The 19,715-nt window shown below is 40.9% G+C and overlaps 1 protein-coding gene across 1 annotated transcript in view; it reads right to left on the bottom strand.

The window, feature by feature from the left end:
• lpcat1 (lysophosphatidylcholine acyltransferase 1) overlaps positions 1-19,715 on the bottom strand; it is a 36,278-nt gene that overhangs the window by 1,646 nt on the left and 14,917 nt on the right. Inside the window, exons 5-13 of the mRNA XM_031287148.2 lie at positions 19,249-19,309; positions 13,491-13,549; positions 10,444-10,478; positions 9,802-9,856; positions 9,038-9,120; positions 8,775-8,900; positions 4,911-5,064; positions 2,227-2,325; positions 2,009-2,150 (exon numbers count right to left, since the gene is read on the bottom strand). Coding sequence (XP_031143008.1) covers positions 2,009-2,150; positions 2,227-2,325; positions 4,911-5,064; positions 8,775-8,900; positions 9,038-9,120; positions 9,802-9,856; positions 10,444-10,478; positions 13,491-13,549; positions 19,249-19,309 — 814 coding nt within the window. The remainder of the gene's footprint in view (positions 1-2,008; positions 2,151-2,226; positions 2,326-4,910; positions 5,065-8,774; positions 8,901-9,037; positions 9,121-9,801; positions 9,857-10,443; positions 10,479-13,490; positions 13,550-19,248; positions 19,310-19,715) is intronic.

The following is a 19,715-nucleotide window of genomic DNA, read 5'->3' as shown; positions in this document are numbered from 1 at the left end:
GAGCATTTTGATACTTCACACAGTATTCACAGTATTTACAGTTGTGTTCAAAATAATAGCAGTCCAACATCACTAACCTCATAAATCATTTTTTTGGTAGAAGTGATATTTCTACATGGCAAATAATTTACTAGTAAGTGTTGTAGAGTCATAGAAAACCAACAGACCCAACAGTCATGACATGCATGCTGCTCATTCTGTGTAATTGAATCTGTAATTGAAAGGGGCATGTTCAAAATAATAGCAGTGTTGTGTTCAATTAGTGAGGTGATTGATTCTGTGAAGAAACAGGTGTCAGTTATGGCCTATATTTAAGGAAGGAAGGAAGCAAATGTTGTGCATGCTGGTTATAGTGCATTTCACACTGAAATACTCAGCAAAATGGGTCGTTCCAGACATTGCTCTGAGGAACAGCAGACTTTGATTAAAAAGTTTATTGAAGAGGGGAAAACATATAAAGAAGTGCAGAAAAGTATAGGTTGCTCAGCCAAAATGATTTCAAATGCCTTGAAATGGCATCCAAAGCCTGAAGGACGTGGGAAAAAACAGTCAACTACCATTTGAATAGATCAAAGAATAGCGAAAATGGCAAAGGCTCAACCAATGATCAGCTCCAGGAAAATCAAAGAAGACTTTAAGTTACCTGTGAGTACTGTTACGATCAGAAGAAGGCTATGTGAAGCAAAGCTATCAGCTAGACAACCCCCATGCACTGAATTCAAGCCACAGTACACTGTGAAGACAGTAAAGCATGGTGGTGCAAAAATCATGTTATGGGGATGTTTCTCATACTGTGGTGTTGGGCCTATTTATCACATACCAGGGATCATGGATCAGTTTCAATACATCAAAATACTTGAAGAGGTCATGTTGCCTTATGCTGAAGAGGAAATGCCTTTGAAATGGGTCTTTCAACAAGACAATGACCCAAAACACACCAGTAAGCGAGCAAAGTCTTGGTTCCAGATGAACAAGATTGCTGTTACGGTGTGGCCAGCCCAATCCCCAGACCTCAATCCCATAGAAAAGTGAGGTGACATCAAAAATGCTGTTTCTGAGGCAAAACCCAGTAATGCAGAGGAATTTTGGAATGTAGTTCAATGGTCCTGGGCTGGAATACCTGTTCACAGGTGCCAGAAGTTGGTCGACTCCATGCAACACAGATGTGAAGCAGTTCTCAGAAATAATGGTTATGCAACTAAATATTAGTGCAGTGATACAAAGTAAAGCAAACCCTTGAGACATTTTTCAGTTTATACAGTAAATGTTTGAGTTTGTAAAGAAAAATGCAAATACTGCTATTTTTTTGAACAGCCTAATATTTCTTTTTCTTCACTTTCTGTAAAGGTATAACACAAACTTGATCAATTTTGGTCATGTTTTGATTTGGAATTGAATGTGCAGTGTTCCCAATGCATTGATATTATGGAATTAAAAGCTATTCCAAGGATTTTGAGCATTATTCACTTTTTTTAAACACACTGCTATTATTCTGAACACAACTGTATGTAGCATCTCGACCTGCATTATAAAATACATGGAATTCTTACTTTTTACAATATGGGGCCTTAAGGAGCCATGTATAGCATTTTAACAGCAATATGTTTTTTGTAAGAAGCATTAGTAGAATTACTATGATTCCAAACCAATTGAATTTGTAAAAAGTCTGTAAACTGCATTTTACAATATGTGCAGATATGGAAATCTGCTGGATTGTTTCATGTTAAACAGAGAAATTGCTTGTTGCTTATAGGACATAAGAGAAGAAGTGTACAGAGAAGTTTTGACAGTTTCCAGAAGAGACAGATGGTGGATGTAAAATCCTCAACAGACGGTACTTATCCTCTTCAGTAAAGTCAAGAAGAAATCAAATGTGATGGTGACAGCACAGAGGAAGCGGGGGACACACTCATGGATGCGTGTCAATCATCTCCACAATGGTCTCATATGTACAAAGGTATCATTATTCATTTTGTACTAAAGTAGAATGACACACACTGAGCCCTACCATATGTGATCTTCGCTGAGTCAGGTCTGTCAAGCGCTAAAAACAGACCGGAAAGTTCCACCTCTTTCACTCCCAACATTATTTCCAAGATGGCGGCGAGCTCCTCCTCTAGGATGTACCCGTTCTCTTCGCTCTCATACATCTGCAGAACAACATATGTATTCAGTGCAATGGCATTAAACCTATGTCAAACCAGATCCAATGGTAAAGGTGCTCACCTTAAAGGCCAACTTGAGGGTCTCCATTGACTTTGACGGTCGATGAACGGTGGACAGAGCAATGACATAGTGTCTGATGTCAATCTGCCCATCTCCACACTGGGAAAAACAATACATATCGTGAGCAGTAGCAAAGGAACAAATAGGATCCTGTATGAAAAATGTCATTTGTAATCATCTCTAGCTTAAAATCATGTAAACTCAACTGAACAAACAGCATCTTGCATTTCAAAACACATTTTCACACAAAAGTTAAAGTGAGCTTGGTCGTTTATCAATGCAAAGCCCCAATCAGGGCTAATTTAACTTAGTGGCATTTAGCAGAGTTCCTATTCTCCACAGGGGGGAGCTGATCAGTCATTGTCAGACCAGTTCAACACACAAAACAGTTAAGTATGTCAGCTATAAGATAGAAAAGTAACAGCAGTGGTTAAGACCTTTGGGTGCTTTGAATCAGTGACACCGTGTCGTTATTAAACACTGAAGCTCTTTTAGGAAAGAGGTAGAGAAGAAATAATCTGAAACACTGCCCTGTCTCAATTATCACACACAAGACCTAAAAACTAAAAGGTAGGAAGGCCAAACAATTACATTACATGTCAAGTAGCTGACGCTTTTATCCAAAGCGACTTCCAATTAAGTGCTTTCAACCCTGAAGGTATATATATATATATATATATATATATATATATATATATATATATATATATATATATATATATATATATATATATATATATATATATATATATATATTTGTTTTTTCTTCATGTTTATCCAAGGTGTAGTCGGAAGATATGTTTTTAGCCTTGAGGAAGATGCGTAGTAGGGCTGTCCTCGACTGAAGAAATTCTTAGTCGACTAACACTTACATGATTTTGTCGATTAATCTATTAGTTGATGTAATCGACAGAGCTGTGCTCTTTGAGAGGTGATTAAGACTAGAAAAGCACAATATAAATGTAGTTAATGAACCATCTGTAAAACTGAGTTTCTCCACAATTAATCCTGCAAAAGCACCACTTTAAATCTTGTGCTTACCAGAAATGTGCTCATAAGTTTCTTGGAAATGAGTGATTAAGCATGAATAAGCATAAAAAAATGACTCCTCAACTAAAGAAATCTTAGTCGACTAAGACCAAAACAAGAGGTGGCAGCCCTAATGCGTAGGCTTTCGGCCATCCTGATGTCAATAGGGAGCTCAATAACTGAAGATGTATAAATCACTGTCAGGACACTTTAAATGATAACATGTTAAGGTATCAGGAACCTCACAAGGATGCATAAGCAGCAAACATCTCCGATCTAACCGGGATTTCTAAAAACTTGAATAACTACCTGCTAACTAGTCTATATCCACGATGTTCCACTTCCGGGATTGCTCCGGTTCTGCCGGAAATACCACCGGATGTCACTCTTTTGAGCTGGATGTCCGTTACCTTCCGCTTTCTTTGTGTTGGTATTCTAAACTCCGGTGGATTTATGAAGACTATGGTTAACTGCTCCTCAGATCTCTGCAGGGTGAATCCAGACAGCTAGCTAGACTATCTGTCCAATCTGAGTTTTATTTTGCATGACTAAAACAACCTTTGAATGTACACATGTTCCACCAAAACAAGTTCTTTCCCGAGGCTATTTTGCAGCGCCACCAGGCTTCTGTCTGGCGCTTAGCACCGCCCAAGACGATTGTGATTGGTTTAAAGAAATGCCAATAAACCAGAGCACGTTTTTCTCCCATCCCAGAATGCTGTGTGGAGTAGCCTAGGGTGCAGATCGGGCCACATTTTTCTGTCCGAGCCCGGCCTGGGTCTGACAGAGCAGTAACCCAGCCAGGCCCGAGCCCGACAGTCATTAAGATATTTATGTCCGAGACCGACACAGTTAAAATCTCATTTTGTTCTCATACTAAGGACACACGTACGTTTGTAGGAAGGCATTCGGAAATGTCAACAGATGAGCGCATCAGCGCACACGGGGCAACAAGCGCACGTTAACACAGGCGCGCACCTACATAATAAACTTTTTTAAATTTAAAACGTTCAATGCCTTATCGCGCTAATGTGACCGAGCCCGACCGGAACCCTAAATATCTGCCCGAACCCGGCCCGGCCTGCCGGGTACTGCCGGGTCCCGATGGGCTCGGTTCAGGTATCCATCCTCTAGACTAGCCAGATCCTCCTCCGCCGCGCTGTGAAGGAAGGTCTGACAGTGCGAGACTGCCCGCTAACTAACTGCTGTAGGAGGTCATTGATACCATCAGCCCAAATATCTGAGCTATTATGATTATCTGCTACATTCACCTAATATTAGTGTCATGGCACTTAAAATACTTTTTTTTCTGTTTCTGTATGATCTGTTTTGCCAAGTGACTTTTCTCAATTTTCAAATTTCGATATTTGATCTGAGGTCTGGCCTCTGACTCAATATAAAGGTATTTTAATGCATAAAAACAACTTCTTTTTTTGTGGCTAATAACTAAACATGACTAAAGTATTTTTTTATTAGAGCTCCCAAGGTTTAGAACATCGTGCTATACAATGTAGCTGGACCAACATCATCTTGTAATCTTCACCTTTATACTGTTCCATATGTCCTCTTTTACCAGTTAACAAGTAATCTCATTATCTGGTACTTGTCTGTGTTTTTTTAAATGAAAAAAACTGTAGCTGAATCTGTCTGTTTACCTGGTCGAAGAGGCTGTGGACTTGCGTGAGTGTGTCTGAAACTGGCAGGTTGAGGAACTGGGCAAAGTCCTCTAAACTCCGCCTGTCTCCCCGCAGCTTTCTGGCTCTTCTGGCCTGCTCCTCCAGCACGTTGTCTGTCCTTCCTGCTCTCAGCCTGTTAATACACAGTGGACCAGAGAGGAAAATACAAAGACATCACATCATGGTCCCCTATCGGATCACAACAAGCCTGTTGCCTGGTTTGACGGTAATTAAGTTTTGAGCAGCACACCACAAAGCTTGTGCAATCATGTGTTTATCATCTTAGCCATATTTCAAAAATTCAATCTGTCTAAACTTTTTAAAAAGGCACCGAGACCATTTTACACGCCTTCATCTGTTCACGACAGGATTACTGCAACAGCCTCTTTACTTGCCTAAACCAAAAATGTATTGATGGACTCCAGACTGTACAGAACTCAGCTGCCAGGCTTTAAACCAGAACCAAGAGGCATGATCACATCACTCCTGTTCTAGCCTCTTTACACTGGCTCCCAGTATGTTATGATAATTCATTATTCATTCATTTAATTTGACGGACTACTTTTAAGACTCTTTATGGCCTCTTTCCCTCTCTGACCTCTCTGTGCTGTGCGTGCCAGTACGTACTTTGAGATCCTCGAACAGAGGTCTATTGTCTGTTCCACAGGCCCGGCGGAAGACTAAAAGGAAGGGACAGATTGTTGCAGTCCAGGCCCCGAGGCTCTGGAACGATCTGCCTAAGGATTTCAGATCAGCTGAGTCAGGGGTTTCTTTAAGTCCCTTCTGAAAACATACTTTAATTGGAGAGCCTTTCATGATTTTACTGGAGTTTTTATTTCCTTAAAAAAAAATGTTTTCTACACTGTATTGGCTTGTGTACACTCATTTTTGTTTATTTAAAACCTGATGATTTTAAGACTTGTCGGTTTTATTTTGCTGCCGTGTGAAGCACTTTGTAACGCGGATCATGAAGAGTGCTCAAAAAAATAATTATTATTAAATTATGAATACATAAAACCACTTTAACTTCGATTGGCCTGCAAAACTTAAAACATCTTAAAGATTAAAGCAGATAAAGGATAAGTGAGTAATGTATTCATATTGTATTATATATATTATATATATTCATACCCAGGCTACCATGGGTCTGATAGTTGGCACTGTCTCAGTTTGGCCTACTATTGCACTCTGAATTGAACTTTCTAATATATCCTGTTTGTTTTTAATATACAAACTATCAATTATGTTTCTGCAAGACTTTATTTTTCTTCCTATCAAGATGGTGTCTTCATCACAACTCGATTGATTGGCTGTTGTTCTGATCATAAAAGCTCTTTCCAAAGAAAATAATTAATGAAGGGTAGAAAAATAAATATCCGAGCCATCCCTTTAAGTGCTCTTGTGAGAAGTCACTTGCTTACATTGACATCATCAAAGTGACACATACAGTACATGAATACAAGTATGAGCACTTTGACACAACGGCTCATTTTTGAGCAACATAGCTAAATGAAACGCAATCTTTCTGCATAAAATCTTACATTTGAAAAACGATACATAAATGCGGAAAAAAAGATAGCTGCTGAAGTCTCTATGTATTTATACACATGACGAAGTGAGTCATATGTTTCCAACAGAATCATGTGACTCACTTTAAATACTCTCTTACTCAGTATATAATGAAAGAAATCATATTAATGCTTGTGCATACTACCCATGTAGTGCTAAAAGATTATCTTAAAAGGTCCTAGGACATGCTGCTTTTTGGATGCTTTTATATAGGCCTCAGTGGTCCCCTAATACTGTATCTGAAGTCTCTTTTATATAGACCTCAGTGGTCCCCTAATACTGTATCTGAAGTCTCTTTTATATAGACCTTAGTGGTCCCCTAATACTGTATCTGAAGTCTCTTTTATATAGGCCTTAGTGGTCCCCTAATACTGTATCTGAAGTCTCTTTTATATAGACCTCAGTGGTCCCCTAATACTGTATCTGAAGTCTCTTTTATATAGGCCTTAGTGGTCCCCTAATACTGTATCTGAAGTCTCTTTTATATAGACCTCAGTGGTCCCCTAATACTGTATCTGAAGTCTCTTTTATATAGGTCTTAGTGGTCCTCTAATACTGTATCTGAAGTCTCTTTTATATAGGTCTTAGTGGTCCCCTAATACTGTATCTGAAGTCTCTTTTATATAGGTCTTAGTGGTCACCTAATACTGTATCTGAAGTCTCTTTTATATAGGCCTCAGTGGTCCCCTAATACTGTATCTGAAGTCTCTTTATATAGGTCTTAGTGGTCCCCTAATACTGTATCTGAAGTCTCTTTACCGAAATTCAGCCTTGGTGCAGAATTACAGCCACTAGAGCCAGTCCCACAATGAGCTTTCCTTAGGAAGTGCCATTTCTGTTTCTGTAGCTTTAAATGCTATTGGGGAGGAGAGAGGGGGGGGGGGGGTAAGGTGGAGGGTGGGGTGTGGCCTTGACCAACTGCCATGCTTCGCTTGTTTGCAAGCCATGATGTCTCTTTCTCATGGGTGGGCCAAATTCTCTGTGCAGGCAAAGCAGAGAAAGGGGAGGTAACCTTCCTCCTTATTACATCATAAAGGGAAGATTCCAGATTGGCCGATCTGAGCTTTAATTTTCTCAAAGGCAGAGCAGGATACCCAGGGCTCGGTTTACACCTATCGCCCTTTCTAGCCACTGGGGGACCATAGGCAGGGCTGGGGGAACTCATATTAATGTTAAAAAAAAACAAAGTGAAATTTTCATGCCATGGGACCTTTAAAAGAGGTAACTGCTCCCTTATTAAAGCTAACTCGCAAAGAAGGTGAAAAAAGATTCCTCTTGAGTATCTCTTACATTGTATGTGCTCAAATGAGAAAAAAATGATAAAAACAAAATATGTAGGATTTCCTCTTTATACCACTCATATCTTCTCTAATTAACCAAATAATTACATGACGTGCTTACGAGGGCTGGGATATGCTTTTGTCCCGATTCGATTCTTTCATGATACATGGGCGCCGAAAAATACATATTAAAACATATAGATTATAGGGAAAAGAATTTAATTTAAAAATCGTCCCGAAAAAAATCACGATACATAAAACATTTTCCCCACCCCTCGTGATGCAGATATCTGAGAGTTTTCCTATTTTAATGGCTCCGCTGGATATATAAACTGATTGTAGAGAACTAATATCTGTGGCAATATTCAGTCTTGGCAGAAAATCTGTGCTATATAATATCAAACCTTCTACTCATTTGATTTGAATTGATTGAATCATATTATTCATGAGAAGGACCAGGAGCTCCGTGTGTGTGTGTGTGTGTGTGTGTGTGTGTGTGTGTGTGTGTGTGTGTGTGTGTGTGTTCTTGTTTAACTATATTCGTGGGGTCCAAAAACCGGGAATACAGTATACTTGTGGGGTCCTGACAGCTTTGTGGGGCCAAAATGCTGGACCCCACAACTTTAAAGGGCTGTTTGAGGGTTAAGACTTGGTTTTAGGATTAGGGTTAGAATTAGGTTATGGTTAGGGTGAGGGTAAGGGTTAAGGTTAGGCATTTAGTTGTGATGGTTAAGGTAAGGGGCTAGGGAATGCATTATGTCAATGACGGGTCCCCACAAAGATAGTGCCACAAACCTGTGTGTGTGTGTGTGTGTGTGTGTGTGTGTGTGTGTGTGTGTGTGTGTGTGTGTGTGTGTGTGTGTGTGTGTGTGTGTGTGTCTGCCCTGCCACCAATAGGGGTCAGCTTTTCTTCACCTTCAGTAGCCCATTCTTGGATCACAAGAATCCAAGAATGCCTGCCCCTCCAACCAGTCGATCCAGTCCCTTCACTCACCCCAAGCGGCAGACCAGCTGGTGGAACTCCAGCAGGCTGTTGAGGTCATGTATGCGCAGTGGGCCCCGTGCAAGGCTGATTTCACGGTCATCAAAGGACAAGTCTGTGAGTGGCAGCTCCAGTGCTCTAACAGGATGGAGGTAAAGAGTATATGAGGCTCTTTACACTTTGCCCGGGTGTTACAAACACCCAAAACAAGCAGGTGTGGATGATCAGGCGCTGATCAGAGACACTTATGCAAACACACTTACACATGCACTTACTTGGCCATGAGCTTTCTGACATTGTTGGCAAACAGGGCAGGGTTTTCCTTTTCCTCTTTTGATGGAGTATAAATAGGCAAGTACTAAGGAAAGAGAGAATGTCAACTTAAAGAGATAGGGAGAAGCAGACGGGTGTCCAAGCACGGAAGCTAAGCAATGCACTGCTGTGGATGGGGGCAGCAGCTAAACATGTTAGAGCCACCTTAGAAAAATCAATTATAGTTTAAGTGTACGCTATATTTAGAATATTTTCACCGCTTTACATTTTGACAAAAATAGTAATTCTGCGTCGCACAACACGGAAGTTGCTGGTATACCGCTGTATTGATCGGTTTGTCTGTGTGTTGTGGGACTTTGGTGTTTTAAAGGGTTAGTTCAGAGTCACCAAAGTCAGACAATAAAACAGCCTTTGCAGGCATCGGTATAGCAGCAACTTCTGTGTTCTGTGAGGTCAAATTAATGTCTTTGTCAAAATTTTCGATTTTTTTTTTTTTATGTGGCTAAGATATGTTTTGCTGCTTCCCCGTCAACCGATCTACTTTAGGTAATACACTGACTTTGGATAGTTACTTCATGCAACCCCATATCCTTTTAATGAAACTGTGTACTAATACACGCAATAAAAATAAATATGGGATTACACATATCACATTCTTTCCAAACTGAGAGCAATAGTAGCTTAAATACATGAAGAAAATTGAAGATACTGTACCAAAGAAAAGTAAACACAATTGAACTGACTTCAGGCTTACTAAACCTCTCACCTCTATCTCCATGGGATTATGAGGTTGGCACAGAGTGAGCCATAGGATCTTGAACCTGGAAGACAGAATAGTTGGCTTTGTCTATACATGACAAAATAGTATCGGGAAGAGAAAAATAATATGATGGATGGAGACAAGAGATACTGGAGATAATAGAAGTTTCTCTACAGCGTCCTACTATGTTCATTCTTAATGGAAAAACAGGTCACTGGTGTTTTAACTACATACTTAACTGAGGGCAGTAGAAGCTGTGTGTGTGTGTGTGTGTGTGTGTGTTCTTGTTTAACTACATTTGTGGGGTCCAAAACCGGAAGTCCATTATACTTGTGGGGTCCCGACAGCTTTGTGGGGCCCAAATGCTGGACCCCACAAGTTTAAAGGGTTGTTTGAGGGTTAAGACTTGGTTTTAGGATTAGGGATAGAATTAGGTTATGTTTAGGGTGAGGGTAAGGGTTAAGGTTAGGCATGTTGTTGTGATGGTTAAGGTTAGGGTAAGGGGCTAGGGAATGCATTATGTCAATGACAGATCCCCACAAAGATAGTTAAACGCACCATGTGTGTGTGTGTGTGTGTGTGTGTGTGTGTGTGTGTGTGTGTGTGTGTGTGTGTGTGTGTGTGTGTGTGTCAAAGACAAACACTCACGCTGCGGGACCTTGCCACGTCCATGTAACAGTATCCTGCGGAGAGGAAGGAGAAAGAGGAAATGGTTTAGAGCGAACACAGAAACAGGAGGTCAATTTCCTACTTTTCTAACTTCCTGGAACTGCCGTTTGTTATTTTCGGCAGTTGTGTGTGTCTGTAGGTTTTGAGGATGGCTGAAGACCAAGTCACTTATGCGCATTACTTCTGACTAATGCCTAAATACTTTCATGCGGCTTTATACTGATACTTGTTGCAACACTTTTCAGTCAGCATCTCAAATTACACTTCCATTGTAAGTACTGCAGTTCAGCATTACTTAAAGTCCCCCTCCACCCAGAAATGTGTTGTGGTTATTGTTACTTCACTTGGGTCTTTGAGCTTCACCGAGCAGATGGATGGATGTGCAGTTTGACAGTAGAAGACTCTGTTTCACATTCATCTGCTTTGCTCCCATTACATTTCAGTTTAACACGTGTTTTGATCATGACTTTGTTACATCACAACTACAGTAGTTTGGAAGCCAATCATGATCCAGTATGCAACTTACACACAAGTGTGGTGTGGGAACGTGTTGCACCAAGCGCACATACCTACACTGAGGGTAACAGCAAAGTAGGAGACACTGGAATCAATTTCCTATCAAATATCAATATCTTTTATAAGTGCGTCAAATATCAGTGCTGACTTTTCTGATCAATATGCACATACAACTCTTTGATTGTGACATGATAATGTAACTTTCAACACAGTCGGATAGGGGGAAACGACTGATTTTACACATTAGGTCGGTCAACAAGTTTATGAGTAGAGTTGGGTTGATTTCCAGTTATACTGGTCCGGTCCTGTGTATGAGCTGAAACCGGTTTGATTTTAGACAAACCGGATGAACAGGCATTCGTCAAAAATCTGTGCGTGGTTAGAAAGGAGCTTAACAGAACTCCGCAACCTGCTCCTCATCTCTGCTAAAGGGTAGAGTCTTGAGGCTACATTAGCCGCTAATAGCATATTATGCCTGAGGGCCCTATCTTGCACCTGGCCCAGCGCAAAGCCCGATTCAAGTGTCTTTGCTAGTTTAAGACCGACGCTTAGTTGTCAATTTCCCGTCCAGCGGCCACGTTGTTTAAATAGCAAATGCACCTGCGCCTATCTTTGCGTCCATGGGCGTGCTGGTCTTACAGAGAGGTGTGTTCAGGTGAATTCTTGGCGTATTGCTATCTTGAGGCAGTGGGAAGTGATCGCGCCATTGACCAACAAAAACCTGATCTAAAGTCAAAAGCGCAGCATTTCATAGTTATTTTAACAGCAAATTAGTGAAATGCGCCTAGGCTATGGTTGACACACACACACACACACACACACGCAAATCCGCTATCATAACAGCAGTGCGCCAAGGTACAAACGCGCCTGGCTTTTAAAAGGGAATGGGAGATGACACTCTGATTGGTTTATTGCATGTTACGCCCAAAACACACCTATGAATTAATGAAGACACTGAGTACAACCCTTTGAACCATGCGCCCGGCGCAAGGACCCTTTTTTCCACCATCAAACTAGCAAAAGTGGATTTGGACATGCCCTAAACGCACCTGCGCCATGTGCTTCACGCCGTGCGCTTAGATCGTTAAAATAGGGCCCTGAATCTCCAACCTGTCAGCAGATGAGTTGCATTTTGGTAATATAGGCCCCAGGATTTGACAAGGAAGAAGAATGTGTCAAGTTAAAAAGACAATATCTCTGGTTCTGCTGCAACCATTTTGCAACTTTTGTTTTTTAAACTGTACATTGTGAGTCCAACAATGTTATATGACTGCAATGCTCAAGTGGAGTGCTCTTTGACAGTCTTTACAAATTGATTACAGTGTAGTGACATGAACTGAAACCAATGGCTGACTGGAATGTAAAAAAATCTATAAACCTGTAGTTTGTTTAACATAAATGGTTGACAGGAATGAACAGTATATGCAATTTAAATTAGGGGCATAAAAAAGTATTTTGATTTTCCACTGTAGGTGTTTGACACAGGATGACCAAACTGTTATCGGTTCCCTGTCAGTACTTGTGTCTTCACATTTACCTACCTAAGTGAACAGAACACTAAACTGCCTACAGCTCTAATGCAGGAATGTATTATTTTCTGCTTTGAACGGGCCTTAAAACACCAAACATGTGTGAACACAGCTTAAGATTGATTAAAAAAAAAAAAAAAAAAAAAGCACACAGATCAATCCAAGGCAATGCAGATAACATTTACAACAGGCCCATGCAGGACTTATACTAGCTTCTCTTCCTGCTTGCTGGTGTTGCACAGGTGAATTATAGATTCAGAAAGTTGAATAGGTTTTGATTTGGCTTACTAACAATCAGGATTTTGTGTGCTTTGGTTTCAATGCTTGTGGCTGGGTGTATTGGCTGGATTGTTTGCTGGTGTTTCCATTTCCAGTTGCAAAGTTACCCTACAGCTAAATGAACACATGGAAACAGATGGAATGGAAACACTTGTGGTGGTGTAGAAACAAAGAGTCTTATTCAAGTTTTCTTTGCCTCACTTAACTGCCTTGCACTGCCACGCTGTCAGTGAAAGTCAGCACAGTGACTAAACTCAGCACAAAGGGAAACAGTGACAAAGGCTTTATAGGGAGACAGACAAGAAAAACTAGATAATAGGAACTGCATAATTCATGAGAGAGTCAGGAGAGGTGCTGAGAGAGAGACATGACACCTGTGTGCGTGTGTGTGTGTGTGTGTGTGTGTGTGTGTGTGTGTGTGTGTGTGTGTGTGTGTGACACACACAGAGAGAGACAGATAGGATGAGAGAGAAAGAGAGGGATGAAATATCACCCTACTAGAACATGAAGTCATTCAATATAAGAGGGGCACATACTGTACTAACATGAGAGGATGAAACCATGACGTCACAGGCGTTTGTCACTATGTGTAGGTTTGAGTACATGGTGTATGTACTGTATGGCTGGAGTCGGGCTCTAAACTTGACCTATGTCCCAAGTATGGGGCAGGTATCCAAACGACTCAAAAGAAAGTGTGTTTACCAGTTTGTTTGGGTAGCGTAGCACCACAGGCTGCACTGGGACTCCTGGTATGAAAGCCCCTGAGAAAGATAAGAGAGTAGGGAGTTGGATTAGGGAGGTGGTGAGAAGACAGAAGACAAAGTTCAATTACTACATGCTTACAAAATGAAATTACACACGTACTAAATGGTGTTGGCCACAGGGTTTTCCACAGATTTGAACTGACTTTTAAACAACAGAGAGAGGGCAATGTACTGGGCTGAGTCGTGTACCAGGTTAGATGAATGACAAGCTCCCAACCTGAGGATAACCTCCAGCCCAGGCAGACAAGCTCTCTATTGAAATTCTATTATGTCCTGCTGACAGATGAGCTGACAGATGAGCTGATACAAGCTACATACTGTATTTATTACTGGAAAAGGCCCTATTCAGGCTACTGTGTGAGCTTTGAATAGGTGGGGATAGGATGGGATGAGAGCAGTGGGAGTTAATCAAAAGCAGTAAAGTTGCGGACGGTAAAACCAAAACAATGAGCTGATGACGCTAAAATGCTCCGTAAAGCTGAGGGGAACTGCACAGAGACGCAACAATTATCTGTGGTTTGGTCACTGCAAGTGATTCCCTTCACATTACACATTTTCAAAATTAATCATATAGAATTTAAGGCTGTCCTGGACAAAAAAAAAATCTTAGTCAACTAATACTCATATGATTTTGACGACTAATCTATTAGTTGATTTAATCGACAGATGTAAAATGTAGATGTAACAGATGTAACTGTGAAATTGAGTTTCTCCACAAAGAATCATGCAAAAGCACAATTTTAAATCTTGTGTTTACCAGAAATGTGCTTATACATTTCTTAGAAATAAGTAATTTAGCATCTAAAAAGCATTTTAAAAATGACTAATTGACTAAAGAAATCTTAGTTGACTAAAGGCTCTGACACACCAACCCGACGGCCGACCGTCAGGAGGAAAGGCAGTCAGACTAACTGCCTCCCCGAGTTGGTCCAAAAAGTGCCTCGGAATACACCGAAGAGACACCGACTTGAGCATACGTTCTGCGCGTGAGCGAGACGTAATACATCTCCATAACAGCAGGCGGCGCTAAATCTGTATTGTCACCCAAAAAATGAAAACCGGCAGCTGATTGGACGAATGCGTCACGGTCTGGCTGCTCCCGGATTTTATTAGTAGATCGTTCACCGAAACGTGTTTCTGAAAACATTTTAAGCGAGAAATAGGCCATGCAGTTGCTGAATCTGTCTTCATTTCAGATCAACAAAGGTCAGTTTGAAAGATTTTCGTCAGATTTTGAGAGGCGTTAGTCACGCTCATCCTGCTCGTCATTTCCGTGTTAGCGCTCCACCAATCAGATTGGCCATTGAGTCCGACTGCCCGCCTTCCGATTCAACAAGTAAAATCGGCCCAAATGAAGGCCGACGGCTCCTCCGACTGACGAAGGTACGGAACACACCGAACTGACTCGAGTCACCGACCTCGCCAGACTGTCTGACGGCCGATTATCGTGTTGTTGTGGCAGAGCCCGATCAAAACGACAGATTATTCGACTAATCAACTAAGAGGGAGCAGACTTAATAGAATTATTGATTTGTGCAACTTTAACTGACAGTTTTTTAAAAAGATAACTATTCTTTCAGATGATATAAATATTTTATTGTGAATATATTATTTAGGGATAAAACTAAATAAAAAGACAATCTGTTGAGTGTTCTCTAGAAATGAAACATACAGTTGTGCAACTACACAACCCATTTTGTAAAAGTTTAATTAAAAAGTAAAATTACAAGGAAAAGTAAAACTTAAAGAAATGTGTATGCAAATATATTTAACCACCTGGCCTAAAGATGTGTAAACATGTTTGTTAGTAATGGGTGAGGTTCTACAAGTTTAACACAACACCTGGAGGTGGTGGAGTAAAAAGGTGGAAAATTAAACATGGAAGACACAAGAACAATATTGGCCCCAAATATTGGTCTAGCTGCACACGAGACTGTGAAAGAACATGAGACTGATCACGGTCTACACCCTCTGAATAATAATGTGACTACAGTAAGGGGACAGACAGGCGGAGAAGGGTGGACATGAACATGACGATTTAATGAAAAGGACTTTTGAAAACGACAAAGAACTGGAGGTATCTGCAGAGCACGTCATGCACAGGTGGCACCATGCACATTAAAACACAGACACACACACATACTGCCCTGTTGTGCTGGGAGCCAGCGAAGAGACATAACTAGAGGAGACATCCAGATAGGACTGGAAACGCACAACAGACAGATCAAGCTGGACAAACACACAGACAAACGCATACACAACCGACGCAGTAAAACTTAAACAAATGTGTATGCAAAATATATTTAAACACCTGGCCTAAAGATGTGTAAACATGTTTGTTAGTAATGGGTGAGGTTCTACCACTTTAACGCAACACCTGGAGGTGGTGGAGTAACAGAAAAATGTGGAAAATTAAACATGGAAGACTTCTGAAAAGAACAATATTGGCCCCAAATGTTGGTCTAGCTGCACATGAGACTGTGAAAGAACATGAGACTGATCACGGTCTACACCCTCTGAATAATAATGTGACTACAGTAAGGGGACAGACAGGCAAGTGACGATTTAATGAAAAGGTCTTTTGAAAACGACAAAGGACTGGAGGTATCTGCAGAGCACGTCATGCACAGGTGGCACCATGCACATTAAAACACAGACACACACATACATACATACATATATACTGCCCTGTTGTGCTGGGAACCAGTGAAGAGACATAACTAGAGGAGACACATCCAGATAGGACTGGAAATACACAACAGACAGATCAAGCTGGACAAACACACAGACACACGCATACACAACCAACGCAGGACAGAGTGTGACCAACAAGGCTTACTGGGAATGACAGAATTACAGACCAGAAGAAAGGGGATTAGACAGAGCAGGCGGGGAACAATGGCTGACAGCATAACACACACGGGATGCGAGCAAAAAAACAAGCCCCTGAAAGAGATGGGTGCAACAGTTACATGTCCTGTTGAGGTGTCCCTAAGCAAGAGACACCAAACTCAAACCTGCTGGGCCAACATTAAATGAATACGCCCTGACAGCTAAACCTGGAGTTGGCAGCTATGCGCTCAACTCCTTGCAAATGAAATGAACACTGAAGTGATCGCACACAGCCTCTCTAATAACACACAGACACACCCTTGGTTGGAAATTACCAAAAACCACAACCAAATCCTGTTCCTAGCTGTGGTTTGGACAATGTTTGTATCAGCTACTGTGCATTATATTGTATATGTATTAATATTATTCTGCTCACCAACTGTAAATACATAAGAAACAACACCTTTGGACTTACATGTGTGTTGGTTGAACAAGACTAATGCCAATGCCTACACTTGCAGTATTTGCGAGTAGTCAAGTGCCCACTTGTGTGATGTTGAATATTACCGGTAATTGCGGCAGAGCCCAAGTGGCAGCAAGGGTGTGGAAGTTTACCATAGCTCACTAGGACATGATTCATTAATAAGAACATCTCGTATTTCATGCAAATACAAATACTGGTCATGGCTCAATTGAGCTCAGGTGTTTTGTTGGAACATATCAATGAAGAAAACGGTTTTAAAGATACAATCAGATGACAGTTAAACGCACATTTAGGAGGAGTAATATAAATAAAGCAATTGATTTGCATAATCTAGGGCATAGGTCATTCCCAAACTGTGGTCCGCGGACCACTAGTGGTCCGTGAGGGTACTGCAGGTGGTCCGTGGAAAAGCTAAATAATAGTTTTTTAACCTTCATTTTACCAGGAAATTCCCATAAAAATTAAGAATATGTATACTGATATACAATTTAAATTTAAATAAAATTGTCATGTTATTGTGCGATTACTAAAATAGGCTAGTGGCGCTCGGCCGTGACATTAAAGTCCAAACTCTGAAGATTAATAATCCCCTAAAATCGACTACATCCAAGTGTTCTTATACTGTATATTGCTATGGAAATAAGCATGTTGTTCAAATGAACCTGTTTATGCTTCGGGCGCTTGAGTAAATGAATAAATTAAATATGTGGCAGTCGTTGTGTGCAGTAAACTTTCTTTTAACACGCCTGTTGTACTGATGCGATGACCAGTTATAGTTTTAGTGCTAGTAGGCCTATTAAGAGGTGCAGATTAATTCAGGAAGGACTGTGTGTAAACTAGGGCTGAACGATTTTTGAAAATAATCTAATTGCGATTTTTTTTCCCAAATATTGCGATTCGATAATTTTTTTAAGCTCTTTGTCTTCTGTATTATTCAACAAAGACAAACAATAAATCATTTTATAGTATGAACAACACACAATTACACACTAGACTGTTAAATAAGTACAAATATAGTACACACACACACACACACACACGCACGTATTTTTTTTTTACAGTGCACAGAGAGGAGCTGCCTCCAGCCCCTCCCCCTCGTGAAGTTGCGTGCTGCCGTGTGCACTTGTTCAGAGAGGCTATCCTTACGTTAGCTAGTTGCTGGTGTTCTTGCCGTGGGATTAACTGTACTAATAAAACTGTTGAAACACCGCGGCCACGCTGCTGTGAAAGCTCCCCGAACGTCATTCATCAGTCTGATTGTTACCCCTCTCGGTGGCAGCTCCTCCACTCATATCTTTATAACGGAGCTAACCGCTAACCGGAGCTAACCGCTAATCAGAGCTAATCGTTGCCAACCGAGCCTTGAGTTCTGTGTGCCTGTATCCATTAACTGCATGTATGGACTCGAGCCCGAATAAAACCCTTCATTTTATTAAAATGGCTGTAAAAGTTTTAAACTACAACTCAGAGTTGTTTGAATGACAGAAATGAGCTCAAGGTACGGCGTAGCGGTAGCATGCTATGTTGATGCTTTCTCTGCGGAGTGCAGACTGATTTGCTCTCGCGAGTCATGTGACCAAATCGCAGCCTTTGCGATTAGGAAATCGCGTTTTAACATATCGCAATATCATCGCAAACGCAATTAATCGTTCAGCCCTAGTGTAAACATATTTTATTATGTGTATTATGAGGTCGTCCGCGAAAATTCTTGATTACAAATAGTGGTCCACACACAAAAAAGTTTGAAAACCCCTGATCTAGGGTATACTGTACTTAAAAGCGCCACAGCGTGATAATATTTTGAATACTTTGTCTGATGAACATGTTTCTCATTCAATCAAATCTTTGATAAAAAAAAAAAAGATATTTATTATTTATGTTGACCGTGTCGGATATTATTGTTATCAGTCCCATCAAGGTGACATAAACTATTCTTCATGTCTGCTGATGAATGTCAGTCATAAAACCAGCCTATAGGTGCATCAGCGCTAACAACTGGACTGTTGTGGTTCAGCAGCAGTGAAATGAGGGATACACGTATCTCTGAATACTGCTCTGAAGCGGTGTTAGGAAAGGTGTGGATTAAGTGTGCTCTGTGTTGGCAATTGGTAACCTGCCCTTGCATGAACATGCACTGAAATGCTTAAGACCACTTATGAAATGATAAGTTATTATGGCCTCACACATTAATGCTATTTGCTTTAATGTGAGAAATAAGAAACAACCATGTTTACAATAAAATGTCACCACAAAAAGGTTGTTCCAAATTGGTAGGGACGGACACACACACACACACACACACACACACACACACACACACACACACACACACACACACACACACACAATGCCTAAAGTAGGAAGGGGATTGAACACATACCAGCCTTGAACAAGATGAGCCCCGACCTGTTGGTGCACGTCCCCTCTGGGAATATCATGATCTGGAACAAATAAATACACATTAAGGAACACACACACAAACAAGTTTGTTTCACTATCTTTGTGGGGACCCATCATTGACATAATGCATTCCCTAACCCCTTACCCTAACCTTAACCATCACAACTAAATGCCTAACCTTAACCCTTACCCTCACCCTAACCATAACCTAATTCTAACCCTAAAACCAAGTCTTAACCCTCAAACAGCCCTTTAACCTTGTGGGGTCCAGCATTTTGGGCCCCACAAGGCTGTGCAGACCCCACAAGTATACTGGAGTCCCGGTTTTTGACACACACACACACACACACACACACACACACACACACACACACACACACACACACACACACACACACACACACACACACACACACACACACACACACACACACACACACACACACA

This window comes from Sander lucioperca, chromosome 16 (genome assembly GCF_008315115.2).
Source record: "Sander lucioperca isolate FBNREF2018 chromosome 16, SLUC_FBN_1.2, whole genome shotgun sequence".
Lineage (NCBI taxonomy): Eukaryota > Metazoa > Chordata > Actinopteri > Perciformes > Percidae > Sander > Sander lucioperca.
The sequence above is the reverse complement of the archived record's forward strand: the minus strand, read 5'-3'. Positions and strand labels throughout refer to the sequence as shown.